The following is a 19,675-nucleotide window of genomic DNA, read 5'->3' on the forward strand; positions in this document are numbered from 1 at the left end:
TTAGTGGAAAGCCGGAACGGTACATCCATAACCGGTACCAAAGGTATCCAGGGGTGGATTTCACAAAGGTAGTCCTAACTTAGGACTAGTCCTAGGCAATGCTAAGAGATAGGACCAGTCCTAAGTTAGGATGAGTTACTGGTCCTAACTTTAGGACAAGTCCTATCTCTTAGCATTGCTTAGGACTAGTCCTAAGTTAGGACTACCTTTGTGAAATCCACCCCAGTGCCTCTAAAGCTCCAGCGGATGAGTATTGTGAAGAGATATAAAAATACTGCAACATGGATCATGCGAATGAACGAATGGGACTTTACAATGAGAGAGAGAAACCAGCGGTGCACAATATTCAACAAAGTTTGTCCAAAAAGCAATATTTGTATTTTTTTTTTTTTTTGTGGATTTTAAATCTTTAGACATACACAATAGTTACAAGTTGTACAGGGGCTGTCAAGGTTAAAACAAAAGTATAAAACTGTCATCAAAAGATCGTGTAAAACCAGACCCCTGCCAAAATATAATTATACAATACAAGTATAACTCAGTTTTGTAACTCAATATGTGCCTTTATTTATACTGTAAGAAGTGCAATAAATGAGTATATTCTATTCGTGTAAAAGTTGGGATTCCTTGTTTTATCAATAGCTTCATTTCTTGATTATTTAATATGCAGAATATGAATTATCATCAATCACACATTTTATCCTATAACATACAAAAAGTGGAGTAAATCAGTTCAACTCAAGAACGTTTATTTCCATATGTCATCCTCAAAAGGTACAGTCAATAATGAATGTGGAGGAATGTTACGAAAATGCGGGCTTGTCAATGAACGGCTTTCAAAATGAGACAAAACTACAGCTTTACATAGAGACGAATAAGCAAACTAAACAAAACTCAACAAGTACAAAAGGTAACATTAACAGTGTTTGGTCGGCCATTTGCATGTAACTGTACAAATCGGTACATTGTAACGGTACCAAGATTAAGCAGTTTGCAACAGCTTATTTTATGTTTTCAAGATTAGCTTAAACATTTAAAATATGTATTGCCATGACCCAAAAAACATGAAATGTGTGTCCCTTGTGACACAAAGGACATGCATAGCAACAATAGACAAAGGAATACAAATTACAATTTATATGCAAAAATAAAGATTTAGCAAGCACATAAAAAAAAACAAGAACGATCGACGTGAACCAAGTTATCTCAACCATTTATTATTGAAAACTTAATTGCACTAGGCAAAAGGGAATCATTACATGTTGGTTGATGAATTTTTTAGATCAAACAGATACATAAATCATTACAAATGAATCTTGCAGTCGAGACCCTACACGTAGAGATAGAATAAGGTCTTCCTAGAATAGTCCTTTAACAAAATATATAAATGACAAACGAGAAAAGGCTGTTGTTGTGTTATCTATTTTGTTGTTCTATCTATTTTATTTCAAAAGACCTCAAATGACTCCGTGGACGTGATTGATTTGTGTTTTAATCCGAACTGTAAACAGATGCGTGATGATAAACAACGACAAGGTTGTCCCTTATTCACATTGTCCAAGGCCGGTGTCGCATCATGCAATTATGTCCTCTATGCATTGCAAATGCAATGTCCGCCGGGTGGTTTTGCATATATGCAATCGTGTCCGCCCGGACGCTGCTGCGCCCGGACACATTTGCATATGCAGTTGTGTCCGCCCCACTGCGAAACCGTCCTTGCAGTAAATTAAACGCCCTTCATTGGTCGACGGAAGACGTTCGCCCGCTCGCATATTTGCGTACATACATGTACAGACAGTACAGTCATGTACATGTCCATCGGGCGGTTTTGCATAGCGCCGGACACGATTGCACATGCAAAAGTGTCCGGAGTGGACAGTATTGCATGGCGGACACATTGCATCTGACACCGGCAGGCCAGTGACCGAATGGGTCAATGCTTAAAAGCAGTGGACGCTGTTGAAAATAAAGCATAAAACCTTACTTGGTGACGAGTAATGGGGAGAGGTTGGTAGTATAAAACATTGTGAGAAACGGCTCCCTCTGAGGTGGAGTAGTTTTCAAGAAAGAAGTAATTTTCCACGAATTTGATTCGGGGACCTCAGATTTAGAATTTGAGGTTTCGAAATCAAGCATCTGAAAGCACACAACTCCGGTGACAAGGGTGTTTCTTTTTTCTTTCATAGTTATCTTGTAACTTCAACAACCAATTGAGCTCAAATTTTCACACGTTTGTTATTGTGTGCATATGTTGAGATACACCAAGTGAAAAGACTGGTCTTTGACAATTACCAATAGGGTCCAGGTCTTTATGAGCTTTTGACAACGTGTCAAAATTTACAAAGTTAAAGGCACTGGACACTATTGCTAATTACTCAAAATAATTGTTTGCATAAAAACTTACTTGGTAACGAGCAATTGGGAGTTGTTTTAAGTATAAAACATTGAGAGAAACGGTCCCCTCTTATGTATTCTCTAGCAACTTCAATGACTTGAGCCAAAGTTTCACAGAGTTGTTATTTGTAGTACACTTAGTGTTGGGATACATCAAGTGAGATTACTGGTCTATGGACAAGTTATCAAAATGTGTGCTGCCGTTGATTTCACCATACTGTTCCAAACTTAGGAAATAATATTAGGACTTATTTAGGAGTTATTACGAGTTAAGTTCATTATCCATAGACGTTAGTACGCATTGAACCCATCCTATAGGACGAGTTACTCATCATAACTCGAGATAGGATTAATCCTAGCGTCTCGTGAAATCGGCTGCTTCGGTGCATTTAAATAAAAAAACTCCACAAACAATGTTTATCGTCCATTGTCTTTGTCGCTGTCGTTGCTGTTATCAGTGTGACATGTGTGAGCCTACGGGAGTACCCTTGTGGAACTTAACAAGTGACCCCACAAGGGACTTATTTTGTTTAACCTGGACCCCACACACAAAGAAGAGGAATTTCTAGAAGAAAAAAAAACCAAAAGGGCACTCCATCAGCGCTTAAGAAACAGTACAATAGGCGAATAAGTAAACGCACTGGAAAAAACAAAGTTTAGCTATCAACAATTTAAACAGGAAAGTTTTGAGATGTTACATTGAATACTTCCACCAGTGTTAACGCGGAACAAACTTATTGACGAGACCTTTTCAGGGGCGTGGGGCTTGTTTATAAAACTACACGATCCCGGCAGCAGAATGCACCTTTGGAACTGCCAAGAGTGTACTGTTTGAACATTATTCATGTCTCCTTGTGTTCAAAGTAGTACAAACAAGAATAAATAATTAATCAACTGTAAACATAAACAAGGTGATGACCTCAAAGTAAGGGCATTTCATTTGCAGATAACAGTCTTCGAGGGCACTTAAAATGTATAAATGCGTCATAATCTGAGAATGTTGGACATAAACTGCGGCTGCCTTCTCTCGATGCGAACCTCCCTTCTGAATCGCTGTAAGTACATTAAGTAATCTAATTTATCTTGCATTTAGAGGCACTGGACACTATTGGTGGTAACTCGAAATAATATTGAGCCATAAAAGCTTAGTTGGTATTAATGAGCAACATGGAACTGTTTATGGTATATAAAACATTGTCAGAAACGGCTCCCTCTGAAGTAGCGTAGTTTTTAAGAAATTAGTAATTTCTCACTCAAACATTTTAATTGACTTCGAGACCTCAGTTGAGGTCTCGAATTCAAGCATCTTAATGCACACAACTTGTGCGACAAGGGTGTTTTTCCTTCCATTATTTTCTGAAGTAACTTTTATGAAAGAGGTAATTTCTCACTCAAATAATGAAAGACTTCATTCAGCTGAAGCCTTTTGTTAGGCAAAAAAGTATGAGCACATAATGTTTTGGAACAAGCTTTTTTTTTCTTTCATTGGTCTCTTAACTTAACTTAACTTAACTTAAATGCATTTATAAAGCACTTTAACACTGTTTCAAAGCGCTGTACAGTCAAGAAAAACATTAAAATGCAGGATTAAAAAACACGAGCAAAAATAGCATTATGTTTTTTTTCCTTGCACAGGTTTGTAACTAAATGCATATCATGTTCTGATTCACCAAGTGAGAAGACTTGTATTTGACAATATTACCAAAGGAGTACAGTGTCTTTTGTACATTCCCCACTGTGAGAATCAATAGATAGGCATATCGCTTGGTCGTGGGTCCGATTATCTCCTATAAGAATAAAGAGGGTCGATAGGGGTGCTTTCGATTAGCTTCCCTGTGTCTACCCCGCGGTGCTCACTCGGGTGAGCCCCTGACGATCACCCACCGCTAGCTCTCGTAGTGACGTCATGGACATGGAGCCAGCCCCCAAGTGACCCACTCCACAAGCAGAGCACACCAGGAGCTGACCCGGGTGAGCCCCTGGAATGACGTCAAAGCTATTCGAACGCATCCGGGGTCGACCCAGGGAAGGTAAACGAACACGCCCATTGTTTCCACACATAACTCTAGAAAAGAATCTAAATGTAGTGAATAGAACAGTTACGTAATAAACCACTAGGGCTTGACCGTTGGCGGGCAGCCTCGTTCGGCCCTGCTGGCGGTAGTCCGAATCCAACCATCAACGAGTAAGTATCCAATTTGTCACTTTGTACTATTTTGGCTCTGACGGTCTCCAGCCAACGAGTAGGTCACTAGCCTTTCACGCGCACACGTTTCGTAAAAGATGTCGGCCATTGCATGGGGACCTCAAGGGAAGAATTCATTCAATATGTAACTAATGTACAGCAAGAGATCACACCTAAATTTACGATACAAACTGGGAAGCGGTAGCAGGGGGTGCGCTAGCCCAGGTTGGACTCCTCCGTTGCAGGCAACGCGACGGAGTCCAGGGTGTAAAAAGGTCCTGTACCATTGCGAAAAAAAAAATCAAAAATCTGTTAAAATTATTTCTACCTAACTCGGGAGTCTGAACTTTTTACTCACATGTTCCTTGTAGTTGAACTCCAAGTTCGCATTATTTAAAATGGTTGAATTTTCTCCTTTGGTGTTGATATTTTGTGAAAAGAAAATTGAAATTGGCGTGTTCTGATCCCACGTCGTGCACTAACTTCCGTGTAACACTTTCTTGCACTGATCACTGGCGGCATACTATTTGCAGCCAAATTGCCGTCAACCCGCGTTAACCAAACACTAGACAGATGGATAATAGTCAGTGAGCAATTTACACAAAGCGCAGAACTATGCGATACCGAGCATTGACGTCTTGTGCCAAGACTCCATGTGCTGGAAGCGTATTTTTTTCCTATGACAAATGAGGTCACTTTTCACCATAAATTAGCGCATGCTGACCGGAAATAAAAATATGGGCGAGTTCGTTTAGCTCCCCTGGGTCGACCCCGGTGCGTGGCGTTTTTTTTTATTAGGACGAACGTGGGTATTTATCTGCACACACTCGTCCTGGGAAAAAAAAACGCCACACACCGGGGTCGACCCAGGGAAGCTAAACGAACGCACCCAATATACGCGCGCAGGAAAGCGCCTTCTGTTGTCCGCACATGTACAAGAAGTACTGTGAAAAAGCAAGATGGCGGCAGATGGCTTTGCATGCTGCACGCTTTAGAATTTTTTTAATTTAAAAAAAAAAAAAAAAAAAAAAATGATATTTTTAACCGAAATTAAACCTGAAATTCATAAAAGTTCTGTTTGAGCTGGAAAATTTTACAGTTTTATGCCTCCTGGATTTTTAAATTGGAGGAGTTGAAGGCACCTACCTACCCTGTTTTGACGGCGAATAGCGGCAATATAATGCAGTGTACTCAAAGCCAGGCGCACTTGGGCTCACACTATCAATTGGTACATGATGATCACAGCGCCACTAAAGAACTTCGACATATTTTCGAAAACAATTTCTTCCATGGATATATTTGTTAGCTGTGAACTCGTTGAAAACATAGTTAGGGACACTATGAATATTGAACGGAATTTCAGCTTCTCAAGTCAGGTAAAAAAAAAAGAAAATTGTAGTCAAATTTGAGCTCGCATTGTAAATAACCTTTATAACCAGGACGTCAGTGCAGTGACACTGACTAGCGTCCTATGGCTATAGGGGTGCGCATTTTGTTCTTTGCTAGTCTGTAGAGACACTGGACACTATTGGTAATCGTCAAAGACAATGTTTCTCACTTGGTGTATCTCAACATATGCATAAAATAACAAAACCTGTGAAAATTTGAGCTTCAATTGGTCGTCGGTGTTGCGAGAAAATAACGTGAAAGATGCTTGATTTCAAGACCTCAAAATCTAATTCTGAGGTGACGAATGATAAAATTCGTGGAAAATTTCTTTTTTTTTCTCGAAAACTACTCCACTTCAGAGGGATCGCCGTTTCTCACAATTATTTTGTATACTATCAACAGCTCCCCATTACTCGTTGCAAAGTAAGTTTTTGTGCTAATTTGAGTAACTATTTTGAGTAATTACCAATAGCGTCAACTGCCTTTAAAATTAATACATAATTGTTTACGGTTGTAAAGTGACGTGGATTAATGATTAATTGCATTGAGATCGTTTGTTTGTTTGTTTGTTTTTATTTTTTGAACAGGAATCGTTTTGCTTCAAGTTGTATCTCCGTTGCGTCTGGCTTTAACATGGCGTATAAAGCTATCTGGTGAGTCGAAGAAGAAATCACAATCTTAAAGTCACTGGAGTCGATTTCACAAAGAGTTACGACTAGCCGTATCTCAGGACAAGTAACTCGTCCTATACTCGAGATAAGCATAGTCATATACTCGTTGTGAAATCCACCCCAGAACACCTAAAGTTATTGTCAAAGACCTGGGGTGCCTTTTGGCGGTCGTAACCAATCATTGTTTCGGTCACTGGCCATTGGTTATACCAAATGGCAAGTTCAACCGAAACAGTAATTGGTTATGACCGCCAAAAACGCACCCAGTAATCTCCTTTGTCCCAAATTGCATAAAATAGCAAATCTGTGACAGTCTTGACTCAATTGGTAACCGAGGCTGCCAGCAAGTTGTTAAAGAAAAAACACTCTTGTTGCAATGATTGTGCGCTTCCAGATGCCTTAAAAACCGGCTTCAGGCCTAAGTTTTGTAATAATGTGAGTGAAAAAATTACCTATTTCTAAAACAACTACGTTTTATATTATCAACAGCTCGCCAGTGCATGTTACTTTAAAGTAAGTTTGTTTGCTAACATTGAGAGTAATTCTTAGAGTGTGATATGGATTCACAAAACACCTTTAAAGGCAGTGGACACTATTAGTAATTACTCAAAATAATTATCAGCATGAAACCTCACTTGGTAACGAGTAATGGGGAGAGGTTGATAGTATAAAAACCTTATGATAAACGGCTCCCTCGGTGCCGTAGTTTTCGAGAAATAAGTAATTTTCCACGAATTTGATTTCGAGACCTCAAGTTTAGAATTTGAGGTCTCGAAATCAAGCATCTGAAAGCACACAACTTCGTGTGACAAAACTTCGGTGTTTTTCTTTCATAGTTATCTTGCAACTTCGACGACCGATTGAGCTCAAATTTTCACAGGTTTGTTATTTTATGCATATGTTGAGATACACCAACTGTGAGTACTAGTCTTTGACAAGTACCAATAATGTCCACTGTCTTTAAATCTTTGCAACTTCTCTCTGGGCCTAATATTTGGTTAAGCAAATGTTAGCAAAATGTACTTTTTCAAAAGATAGATTTGCATCGGAGGTAAAGAATATTACTAGTTGATTTGTGTTTAGCACTGTATACTTCAGTACTTGCCCGATCTCTGTCGGGAAAACAATAACGTGCGTATAAGTATAGTCGGCTGGGATTCGAACCCACGACCCGTGCAACTATAAGAGCAGTGTATTCCCGTCTAGACCACCGAGAATGCCCGGTAGCTAGAGGCAGTTCGACCTTCAAAGGTCGTGTGTTCGAATCCCGTGATTTTTTTTCACAGAGCTCAATAAGTACAGAGTATACAGTACTAACCTATAACACACATCGGTGTATATAGGACAAACCAAGAAATAAAATTAATAAACCCTGTGCATCTGTTATTCTAGATGAACTAGTATATAATGATATAAACAATAGTAACTAACTTTGTTTTCATTCAGTTTGGTTTTGATGCTGCTGATCACGCCCATTGTGTTCAGCCAGCCCGACAAATGGTTCAAACCAAGAAACCCAAGCCCCACCGACATGGCAGACACAGTTGTAGATGAAGAGAAGTCTTACGAGGCGGTGCAACTCTGTCCGTGTGCCAGACTAGGTTGGCAGAGCATCCCAGGGGGTCTCATCCACGTATCCATCGGCTCGTCTGGTGTTTGGGGAGCTAACTCAAACGGTAATATCTACTTCAGGGAAGGGTCGTATGGCAACGAACAAAACACAGGCGCCACTTGGATACAAGTCAGCGGAGGACTGTCACAACTCGATGTTGGTAAAAACGTAGTCTGGGGTGTGAACAGTAACGATAATATCTATGCTCGACAGGGCATAACGTCTGGTAACCCAACCGGTACCGGATGGAGTCAAGTCGGTGGTGCTTTGAAACACGTCAGCGTTAGCCAGAAGGGGCATGTTTGGGGTGTAAACTCAGGCGATAATATTTACCATCGTCTTGGGGCCAGCAACTGTAATGTTCTGGGCAATGACTGGCGTCAGATCGGGGGCGGATTGAAGCAGATCTCGGTGGGTAGCGGGGGAGTATGGGGCGTTAACTCCGCGGATAGCATCTACTACAGGGAGGGGACTTTCGGCGATCCGGATTCGGATCCTGACGGTTCCACCTGGACCCGTGTATCCGGAGCGTTGAAGTACATCAGCTCAGGCGACGATATCTATGGGGTGAATTCTAACAACAATGTTTATTATAGGCTGGGGGTGTCTGCTGCGGCACCGAAGGGTACTGACTGGCAGAATATTCCAGGGGGACTGTCACAGATCGAGTCACTGTCACTTGCCGTCTGGGGTGTCAATACTAACGGTAACATTTATGTGAAAGAGACGGATTAGAGCATTTCAGACCAATTTGTGAATTGACACCTAACTGACGTAAAAAACTACAGTGACTTGGCCTGCAACATGCCTAGAGTTAAATACAATTTTAGAGCAACCCATTTATGTTATACGGGGACTGTTGTTAATCTTTTTTTTTACTTTTAAAGAGCCTTGAATTTGACATTTTGACTGACTGACTGTTACTCCTTGGAAGGTAAAGACCCATAACTTTTGAAGTCCAATGACGTCGTGTGTCACATTTCGCTCTTAAAAAAAAGTCAAGCATGAACAAAAACATTTCCGTACACAAATGTAGAGTCCAATTCATCTCAGAATGGTTGAATGGTTTGGATCAAACTGCGCACTTTAAGGTTATGAATTGCAATAACATTTGACACCATTTTGACACGAGATTAGATACTTGCAATTTGTCCCCATTCAAATGAGGACGCTATCCCTTGGACGAATAAGTACGAGTCCTTCCCCTATCAGTATCCAAATTTAATTAAATTTTGGGCTTTTGAACGCCAGGTAGCAGCAGACTTTCCATTGTTTACGCTGGTCTGAGAGTGTTCTCAATTTACCAAGAACCATTAATTGTACCCGGTAAGTCTGCTGCCACCTTCAGTCCAAAAAAGTCCCCCATTCACTTCATTCAAACGCACATTTATTTCCAAACTTCTTAAAGAAAAACAAACTTGAACAATACAAATGCGGGAATTTGATTGAAATAATAACAATAATATAAAGCGAGTGTCAATGCATCGTTTTCTAACAGTATAAGAATCGAATTGTGTTTAAATCAGTGATATGCAACGCCAAAGATGTAATGAAATGTTAACAAAAACAAATCTTGAAATAATGTTATGCCAATAAGAAATACAACAAAATGTAACAGTTCCTGAAATAAATAGTAATTTATAATCGTACATCTGCTGACTATTTTGCCAAATTCTTTCTCTACATTTTTTTTTCCGGGTGGGGGGGGGAATATTATTGCAGCTGAATTTGAGAGAGCTTGTTTAATGGCCAAACAACAGTTGGATAGGTGACGCACAGACTCGCTAGTCTTGTCCCAAGACGTCATTCGTCGATAGTGGTTAGTGTACTGCTCTCGTTGTTACTGGGTGCACCACACTAGACAAAAATTCATGCGCCAAGCTTATTAGTATTATCATACTTTAGGTTGTAGGTCCTCAAATGTTTTAATTGATAACCATTTGGTCATGCAGTCAATAGACTGTTTAGTAACAACAATGCATCACAACCTGGGAGCTATGTGCTTTAAAGGCAGTGGACACTATTGGTAATTACTCAAAATAATTATTAGCATAATACCTTAATTGGTGACGAGTGATTGGAAGAGGTTGTGGTATAAAACATTGTGAAAACAGCTCCCTCTGAAGTGACATAGTTTTCGAGAAAGAAGTAATTTTTCCACGAATTCGATTTCAAGACCTTAGATTTAGAATTTGAGGTATCGAAATCAACCATCTCAACGCACACAACTTCGTGTGACAAGTGTGTTTTTTTCTTTCATTATTATCTCGCAACCTCGACGACCAATTGAGCTCAAATTTTCACAGGTTTGTTATTTTATGCATATGTTGAGATACACCAACTGTGAAGGCTAGTCTTTGACAATTACCAATAGTGTCCACTGTCTTTAACCTGTTTAGGGGAGGCTTTAAAGTTTTAACTATTTGGCCGGGGAATGAGAGAAATATACCTCATGGAAACTAGCAGCAAGTCAATTTGGGACAAGGCATATTCGGGGTGTTTTAGTCTAGCTGATAGTCATTACATTAGTGTCTGAAATATCTCCTTCCTACGACATACGATCTTGTTAGCCTGAATTACATCAGGGCACAATTTTACAAAGCTGCTTAAACACAAAAAGTAGCTAAGCATAATAAAAGTTTGTTTACCAGCATAAGGTTACTAGCTAAAATACCATGTCACATGTACATTGTATTTATACTGGTATCCTGTTTGTTTTGCTTAGAAGTATTTTGTTTAAGCATCATTCTCTGCTTAAAGCAGCTCTATTCAATCGGGTCCTGACGTCATAATTTGAGGCTCGGGAATAACGTATCCTAGATTGAATAAGGAAATCGGGTCATATGACTCTAAATATATTCGAATTGTGTACAAAACAGTCCATTCAATTATCCTTAACTTCTGAAAGACTTCGCGTAAAGCTCTTTCACTTCATCACTTGTAATGTTACGTCATAGTTGGGAGCTCCAATTTGTATAGCCGCTTTGTTTGTTCCTGTGTGCGTTGAAATAATAAAACAAAGCAAACTCCAAAAGCATGACGTCAAAGCATTGTCATTTTAATGCACGCCGTCAAAGGTAGAATTGTTTTTATTTTTTCAAAACCTTGAGGTTGGGGCCTGATATTTTAGTCGATAATATTATTTACGAAAAATACAAAAGTGTACAAAATATCAAAATGCAACTCTTTAACTGCTGCTGGTGTAGCTGCAACTGCGTTCGAGACCCAGTTGGCCGATCGATATATATAAAAGCTTCTACAGGTTTGTCAGTTTGGTTGATCACCATGATCAAGTGCTTACACTGCCAGCAACTGTTTTCTTAGCAAAAACCAATTATGTGATATTCCCTTAAGTGATGTATTCCCTTAACTGAAAAAAGTTTTGAATGATTGTGACAAGAATTAGCGTTTAATGCATAAAAGTTTCAGTTGCGGGTACAGCTAGTGTGTTCGTACTCGTTTGTGGGAGTGTTGGTTCTGAACAAAAAGCCGGCGTGGTCAAGGGCTTTTCGAACGGTAAACTCTGCAAGGTCCTACAAGTTACCCACTTATGCAAGTCAATATGTGCAATGACACACATTGGTCGTAAAATGTGAAATAAGAACAGAAATCTGGAAACGAAAGCAAGTTTTGTAGTAGCTTTTCACGATTCACGTCAAGAGAGGGCGCTGTAAGAACAAGCAAGAGGTGTGTTATAATATAAAATATTGTGAGATTGGCTCCCTCTGAAGTTGGCTCCCTGAGAAAGTGGTTATTTGGCACTCTTAGGAATCTGAAAACACAATGTGCAAAGAAGGTGTTTGTTCGTTCATTATTCTCTTGCAACTTCGATGACGAAGTGAGTCCAAATTTTCACAGGTTTGTTATATTCTGCATACTATGTTGGGTTACACCAATTGAAAATACTGGTCTTTGACAATTACCAAAGGTGTCAAGGTGTCTTTGAGTAGATGGCGCTTTGTGCAATCAATCGATTGATAATTGGACGTACCTGCAATAATACAAACACGGTCGTTACTAATTGGTTAAACTAACATTTAGTTTCTCACAAATAGTCATTAAACTGCCCGTAGCTTTATAATGCTCAAGTCCAGTTTCCAATTAATAATAATTGAAACCTAACCAGAAGGCTAAGTTATTAATTAGCCTTTCTTTCAAGTGTTAAAGACACAAGACACATTGGTAATTATTCAAAATGATAATAAGCATAATAACGACTATATTTGGTGAACAAGTGAAGATATTGTAGATTTCCAACATTGCAAAAAAAACAATTCTTAACTCAATGTTTGAAATTGATGAAAGAGTTCAGGCCTGAAGTTTTTTTATGTATTTTAAAAACACACAAACTTGTTTTTCTTTGTTCTTACATTATTCTTCTGCAACTTCAATGACCAATAGTAAATTGAGTCAACATTTTCACAGATTTTAAAATGTTTATAAATTTTACACCAAGGTAAGAATATTGGTATTTGATTACAAAATGTGTCCAATGCTTTAACACAAAGTTATCTTTAGACAAAGCAACACCAACTATATTAATTGCATAAGGTCAACAGTCTGGTTAAATTGCCTCTTGACCTTAGTGAGTCTCGCTGCAAGAAATACGGGGCCCTTGAGTTTCGCTCTAGAACATTATACATTGCCGTTTTTAATGGTACTCGTGTATGTATACGCGAAGGCCGTCATAACATAAGGGTCCAGGTTTATAGAGCTGCTATAAATATAAGCACAAAATAGGAGCTGAGCACAGCAACATAATAAATGCTTACCAGAATAAGGTTACCAGCCAAACTACCATGTCACATGTACAGATTGTGACGGTATCCATGCATGTCATTACTGCTTAGCAAGACAACTGTTAAGCAATATTTTCTGCTTAGGCGCCTCTCTGAAATTGATTCAATGTTGATTAGGTTGATCGTTGCTTCCATAAAAGCTGACTATAAGGAGCTGGACATTTAAATTAAACGATCCATTCCCGTAGGGTGTTTGGTACTGGTCTGTTCTCAGAAGGAAGTGTGGTGCGATACAAGCTGAGGTAAGTATTGACGTTGAAAGGAAAAACATCATTGATTCACAATTTGTTTGTTTGCGATGCCTAAAAAAGGATTCAGGTGAAACAACTTGAGACTAATTGAGTGAGAATTTACCTCTTCTCAAGAACTACGTTACTTCATGCGGAGCCGTTTCTCGCATTGTTTTATATATTAAAGGATGTATGTGCTTTCTGTAGAACAAAAAACACAATGTCCACAGATTTACACCAAACTTTACACAGTTTGAAGATAATGATAGTAGAAAGCTTCCCTTAAAATATTACGTGCTGAGGTGCTGTAGTTTTGGGGAAATCAGTAAAACAATGTCATGAAAATAATTTTCATCTCATGAGACGAAAATTATTTTAAGCACTTACAAACGTATTTTCATGACGTTGTTTTACTCATTTCTGAAAAACTACAGCACCTCAGTAAGTAACATTTTAAGGGAAGCTTTCCACTATCACTATCTTCAAACCCCATAAGTTTAATGTAAATCTGTGGACATTTTGAAAAAGTACCCAAATCCTTTAACGATTAATGCTCTCCAACTGCATCTCTTGCCTCTGCAATTGCGAACTGAATCTGACTTTTTGGTGTGTGTGCACCATTATCGTTAAAGTTGGTGTAGTTGTGTCTTTCTTTACCTTCAACCTCTGGGAACCCCAGTTCGATTCAGGAGCACTATAGCCCCGTTCACACTGTATCTTTTATCCCCGGGGAATACAGCCCCGGTGAGCCGCGAGACTTGTTTGACCCTGGTGCACTTTTACGCTGTGTCCCTGTTCAAAGGGGCTCCGGTTTTAGTTTCAAAAATTTCACGAAGCTGTTAACCGTATAAGCAAGAGGGTACATCAATCAATCAATCAATCGTTCAATTTATGAGGCGCTTATCCAACAGTCGTAAGTTACAGCGCCGTACAGTAGGCTTTTGAAAAAAAAATGAGACTAAAGCAAATTTTCGAGACTTGCTAACTTGATTGCCTGGTCCGAGGCACGATCCCCCCAATTGTGTAAATTAGTTCTTCGAATGCGAACGATTGGAGTTTTGGAACAGTTCGTAGATACTGGTTACCGGAGGTTTTAAAGTGAGTGACGTACAAAGCAAAATCACGATGAACGTTCATCATGTGCGCCTAGAAATGCCCATAGAAAACAAGTTGAAATACAGTTTTCCTTTCGTGCATTTATCTGCTATAGTAAGCACACGCAAATTTTCACCGGTGAATAGCTTTATGGAAATGGCCCCAGGTGACATAAATTCGGGGAAAATACAATAATTATTTCTGATTTTATTGCATTGTTCCTAACAGGTCAAGCACATTGTCATTATCAACCAACGATCTTGGAAAAATGGCAGTCGCAATTTATTGGTAAGCAACATTTACATCGACTTTACTTTTGTTTGCAGAAATGGACGAGTAAATATATATGTAAAATAAAAAGAGACATTTGAAATAATCTACCCGCAGAATAATTAGAATAGCGATAGGTTCGAATCCCAAGACAATCTGAATACTTCCCATAAAGGGAAGGTACACGTTTGGTAATTGTCAAAGACCAGTCTTCCCACTTGGTGCATCCCATCATAAGCATACATTACAATTTGGTCATCGAAGTTGCGCGTAAATAATGAGAGAAAAAACACCCTTGTTGGACAAGATCTATGCTACTTCAGAGGGAGCCGTTTCTCACAATGTTGTATACTATCACAGCTCTCCAATGCCCATTACCAAGTCAGTTTTTAAGTTAATATTTGTTTTGAGTAATTACCAAACGTGTACCTTCCCTCTAAAATACTTTTTTGGCCAAGCTAAAATATACATTAAAATGAAAAGAAGTAAACCATTCAAACATCAGCACATCGCTCCTAGTAAAAGATAACTGTTTAAAGACACTGGACACTATTGGTAATTGTCAAAGACCAGTCTTCTCACTTGGTGTATCTCAACATATGCATAAATAACAAACCTGTGAAAAGTTGAGCTTGATTGGTCGTCGGAGTTGCGAGAAACTGTGAAAGAAAGAAAAAACACCCTCGTCACACGAAGTTGTGAGCTTTCATATATGCTTGGTTTCGAGACCTCAAATTCTAAATCTGAGGTCTCGAAATCAAACTCATGGAAAGTCACTTCTTTCTCGAAAACTACGTCACTTAATAGAGGGAGCTGTCTCTCACAATGTTTTGTACTATCAACCTCTCCCCATAACTCGTTACCAAGTGAGGTTTGATGCTGATAATTATTTTGAGTAATTACCCCTAGTGTCCAGTGCCTTCAAGCCAGTCCTGGAAACACACCTAAAAAAAACGAAACTTCATACAAAGTTTGACTGAACTCAACAGCAGCCAGAAAAAACTATTACAACACGCTCTTGTTTGTTTTGTTTTCTGGTTGGCTGAAACACGGTCACGTCGGGTGAACTAATATGTAGGTTTTAAACTGCACACTACGCAAGCAAAAACGAGATCGTGTATGTCATTGTCGTTTCTATGTGACGTCACCACATTGGGCCTATTTTATGCTTGCGTATGAAGTCTGCACGTACGTACCTGACGTGAGAAATGCTATACTTCACGTATGCTTAGAACGTGAGCTTTTTATAACAGGATTTTCTGACGTTCACGTTCAAGTATTTTGCTCGCTAACGTGCAGCTAAACCTCCCTCATACAGTCATGTGATCGCGTGACTGGTTTACAGTGCCCTCTTTTGACGTGATCCGTGAACAGCAACTAAAACACTTCCTTCCTTTTCCAGCTTGTTTTCTTTTTCACTTTTAAGAGTGAGGTGTGTTATAAAACACATACGGACTGGCATAATTCGGTAATTAGTGCACGTCTACCCCCCCCCCCCCCTTGTTGGGCCTGTAAGGGGGACCTATTTCTGGTTCATGTCATTCAAAGTCCCTCGGGGGAGTAGACGTGTACTATTCACCCCCATTTTCAGTCAGTTTTTGCAATTAAAATAGTTTCTTCCTATTTATCTACACAATGCAAACATTCAAACAATTTTCAACATCGGCCACTTTGTAACAAACCTATAGAACTAAACCGAGAGAGGGCGCTACACAAAATAACTTTGTTCTGTCGTATCTTTATGTTTAGCTTGACGCTACTCCTGATGTGCATAATAACGGGTGTACGTAGCAATGTTTCCAACCAAGAAGTGCATAAGAGGGACAGCGAGACACAAATCTCGTGGCAACAGATCGGTGGGGCTTTGAAACATGTTTCAATTGGTCAAGCCGGCGTGTGGGGAGTCAACAGTGGTGACTACATCTACTATAGAGTGAGCACATATGGCGACGAGGCCAATCGGGGGTCTACTTGGGTTAATATAGGTGGGAGACTTAAGCAGATCGATGTTGGTCAGGATGTTGCATGGGGCGTCAACTCCAACGACAACATCTACTATCGTGCTGGCATTTCGAATGCATCCCCCACTGGTACATCATGGGTTCAGGTGGCTGGAGCTCTGAAACACGTCAGCGTCAGCCAGAAGGGTCACGTCTGGGGCGTCAATTCAAATGACGATATATTCCACCGCATCGCGGCATCTATTTGCTATCCTGAGGGAAGCTGGAAACATATATCAGGCAAGTTGAAGCAGATCTCGGTGGGTGATGCGGGAGTATGGGGCGTCAACTCCGGTGATAGCATTTACTACCGTGTGGGAACCTTCGGTGATCCTGCGTCAGATCCTAACGGTTCAACCTGGGAACAAGTCCCTGGTGCTTTGAAATACGTCAGTTCAGCGACAGGGATCTTCGGAGTCAATGCTGCTGATGTAATCTACACTCGTGAGGGTATATCTGCTTCCAACCCAACCGGCAGCCAATGGCGGTCCCTTCCCGGCAGATTGAAGCAAATTGAGTCACTGTCCTCGGTTGTTTGGGGCGTCAACTCAGGCGATAACATCTACGTTACCGATTCAGACTAAAGACCGGGCAAAGGCAGTGTTCAAACCGACTCTTCTCACGAAAAATGTCAAATTGCACATCACGCATGCGCATAAAAAAATAAAACACTTCAATTTAGAAATTGTTTTTACATCGCATCGTTTCTAATGGGGTTGATAGTGATGTGGCGCATTAACGTCTGTCTAATGCATAATGCCGGTAACCAACCAATACATGCGTATTATGCAATTATCATTTTTATGGGAAGGTCTAAATGGAGGCTAACATGTATCAACTTTGATGACTATCCAACAGAAAAAAAATTCTCTTAAAATAGTACTGAATTGTATAATCAAACCCGGTGGTGGGTATTTATAATTGTAATGACTATATAGACAAAATAGACGTAAATGGTGCCTTCTGTAGCCAGTCTAACATGCAGTGACTTCTTTAGTCAGTAAAAGAAATTTACCCAGTTGAAGTCAATCAGTTCCGATCCTTGGTTATGTTCATTGTTAATGCTACTAGTGGTGGTGGTTGTTCTTGTTAATACTTTCTTTGTTTTTCCCCTTTGTTTAAACATTGTTGCAAGTACATGAAGTATTGTGTACTATATTATGGTTATTCTCATCATTTTTATTCATGTCCACGCCATTAAACTGGCCTTGATCGCCTCCATTTTGATTTGGATCTCATGAAATTGTTTGAATTTTGGAGTTGTCTTTAATTGTTCCATGGCTTCTTTAAAGACTCGGGTTCTGTTCAGATTTGTAAAGCTTGTCAATGGAAATGATCCTGAGACACGAACGGAGCTCCGTGACTTGCCGTGATCCTTGACAATCAATAATTAACGAAGTCAAATTGTTACAGCTGACTTAAAAGGGTGAGTTTGGCCGAGACAACTTTATTGAGTAAACTACCAAGAAGTTAGCCTGAACATCTGACGTCGTGAATACCGCAAGAGAGTGGCCTCTTTTTGAGCCTAAGACGATCCCCGCCCATAATCACATACGATCTTTTCAAATAGGGATACACCCCGTCAAATCTTATTTTACATACCAACATTAAATGCAAGTACATCTACATGTATCGTATATATGACTGCATGCAGACGACCGAAAGGAAAGATGTCCATATCTTTATTTTGATTGGTCCAAGGTGACGTTAATCAGCTGCACACCCACATCGGACCAATCAAAACACAGATACGGAAAGCTAACGTAACTCACTGCATGTTTATCAAATGACATCATTGTATCTAATGAAATCACACGAAGTTGTGTGCTTTCAGATGCTTGATTTCGAGACCTCAAATTCTAAACTTGAGTTCTCGAAATCAAATTCGTGGAAAATTACTTCTTTCTCGAAAGCTACGTGACTTCAGAGGAAGCCGTTTCTCACAATGTTTTATACTATCAACCTCTCCCCATTACTCGTTAGCAAGTGAGGTTTTTCTGCTGATAATTATTTTGAGTAATTACCAATAGTGTTCACTGCCTTTAAGAAGTCGACTTGTTCTGATTACAGACCTTGGAAGGAACACCGAGTCATAGATATTTATTTTTTTGTCGTGCAAAGTGCGATGGCATGGATGAGTCATAGCATACAAATATTGGATGAGTCATAGCATACAAATATTGGATGAGTCATAGCATACAAATATTGACTGCTTCGAATGCTATGTTTGGAACTATGACACTCGAGGAGATGCTCTGAGCGTTCTGTTTTCCGCTCCGGGGATCACCGAGGAAGTCGTATTTTAACCGTAGCACGAGTAAAAGGCAGCCAATAAATTATTTGTTTATAACACCCCATACATAGCCCGAACTGGGGGTTCCGGAAATTGTTATGGAAATATACAACGGTGTGTTCAGTTGGAGCAAATCCAAAGATTAAAAGAATAATGCACACGGTCATGTTATCTGAAAAGGGTGACAGAATATCCTCGCACACGCTCGTCTGCGCTATTGATACACACAGCACTGATGCAAAACTGATTGGGTTCGAGATGTGTAGTTCGCGGTGTACGCTATAGACTTAAATTGACGTCTTGGTACCGCGCAGCTCAGTATAGTACACTGGTTGCTAGTGTTATATTGCCCTGGTTGCCATGGTATAGTTCTTCGAGGCTAGTGCACCTTCCTAGTAAAGCTAAAACATATAGAGCGGCAGCCCAGAGCACTTTGGTTAAAGGAACGAGGTACCAATATTTGAGTACAGGAACATTTAGTGGATAGCCTGACATAGTCAGATATGGACGTCTGCCGGGGACCCCCCGCTGTGTGTAGCACGTGGACCCCCAACAAAGAGGCAAAATAATGGGTTGAATCAAACATTCTAGGTACCACATGAAATCAAGTGGAAATGGTCATTAACATCATGCTTAGTAAAAATTATCAACCGCCAGACAAATTTTCTGCTGCATTAGGCCTGCCAGACACCCCCTCCCCCAAATATTTAGTGTACAAACATAGGGGTTGAAATTAA

At 39.8% G+C, this 19,675-nt stretch overlaps 2 protein-coding genes across 3 annotated transcripts; both read left to right on the plus strand.

Annotated features, from left to right (window-relative positions):
• The first annotated feature begins 3,377 nt into the window (after positions 1 to 3,377).
• Positions 3,378 to 9,900, plus strand: LOC139949830 (perivitellin-2 31 kDa subunit-like). 2 transcript variants are annotated; one of them, XM_071948371.1, is made up of 3 exons: positions 3,378 to 3,449; positions 6,556 to 6,621; positions 8,086 to 9,900. In XM_071948371.1, the coding sequence occupies exons 2-3, from the start codon at positions 6,602 to 6,604 to the stop codon at positions 8,984 to 8,986; spliced, it is 921 nt and encodes a 306-aa protein (XP_071804472.1). In that variant the 5' UTR covers positions 3,378 to 3,449; positions 6,556 to 6,601; the 3' UTR covers positions 8,987 to 9,900. The 2 variants fall into 2 exon arrangements, with proteins under 2 accessions (XP_071804472.1, XP_071804471.1); XM_071948370.1 differs by lacking the exon at positions 3,378 to 3,449 and adding an exon at positions 4,521 to 4,579.
• A 2,784-nt stretch (positions 9,901 to 12,684) lies between these two features.
• Positions 12,685 to 17,856, plus strand: LOC139950122 (uncharacterized). Its single transcript, XM_071948748.1, has 4 exons — positions 12,685 to 12,707; positions 13,239 to 13,292; positions 14,604 to 14,663; positions 16,395 to 17,856. The coding sequence occupies exons 1-4, from the start codon at positions 12,685 to 12,687 to the stop codon at positions 17,227 to 17,229; spliced, it is 972 nt and encodes a 323-aa protein (XP_071804849.1). The 3' UTR covers positions 17,230 to 17,856.
• Positions 17,857 to 19,675: the final 1,819 nt, after the last annotated feature.

The sequence above is a fragment of the Asterias amurensis genome, chromosome 17 (genome assembly GCF_032118995.1).
Source record: "Asterias amurensis chromosome 17, ASM3211899v1".
Classification (NCBI taxonomy): domain Eukaryota; kingdom Metazoa; phylum Echinodermata; class Asteroidea; order Forcipulatida; family Asteriidae; genus Asterias; species Asterias amurensis.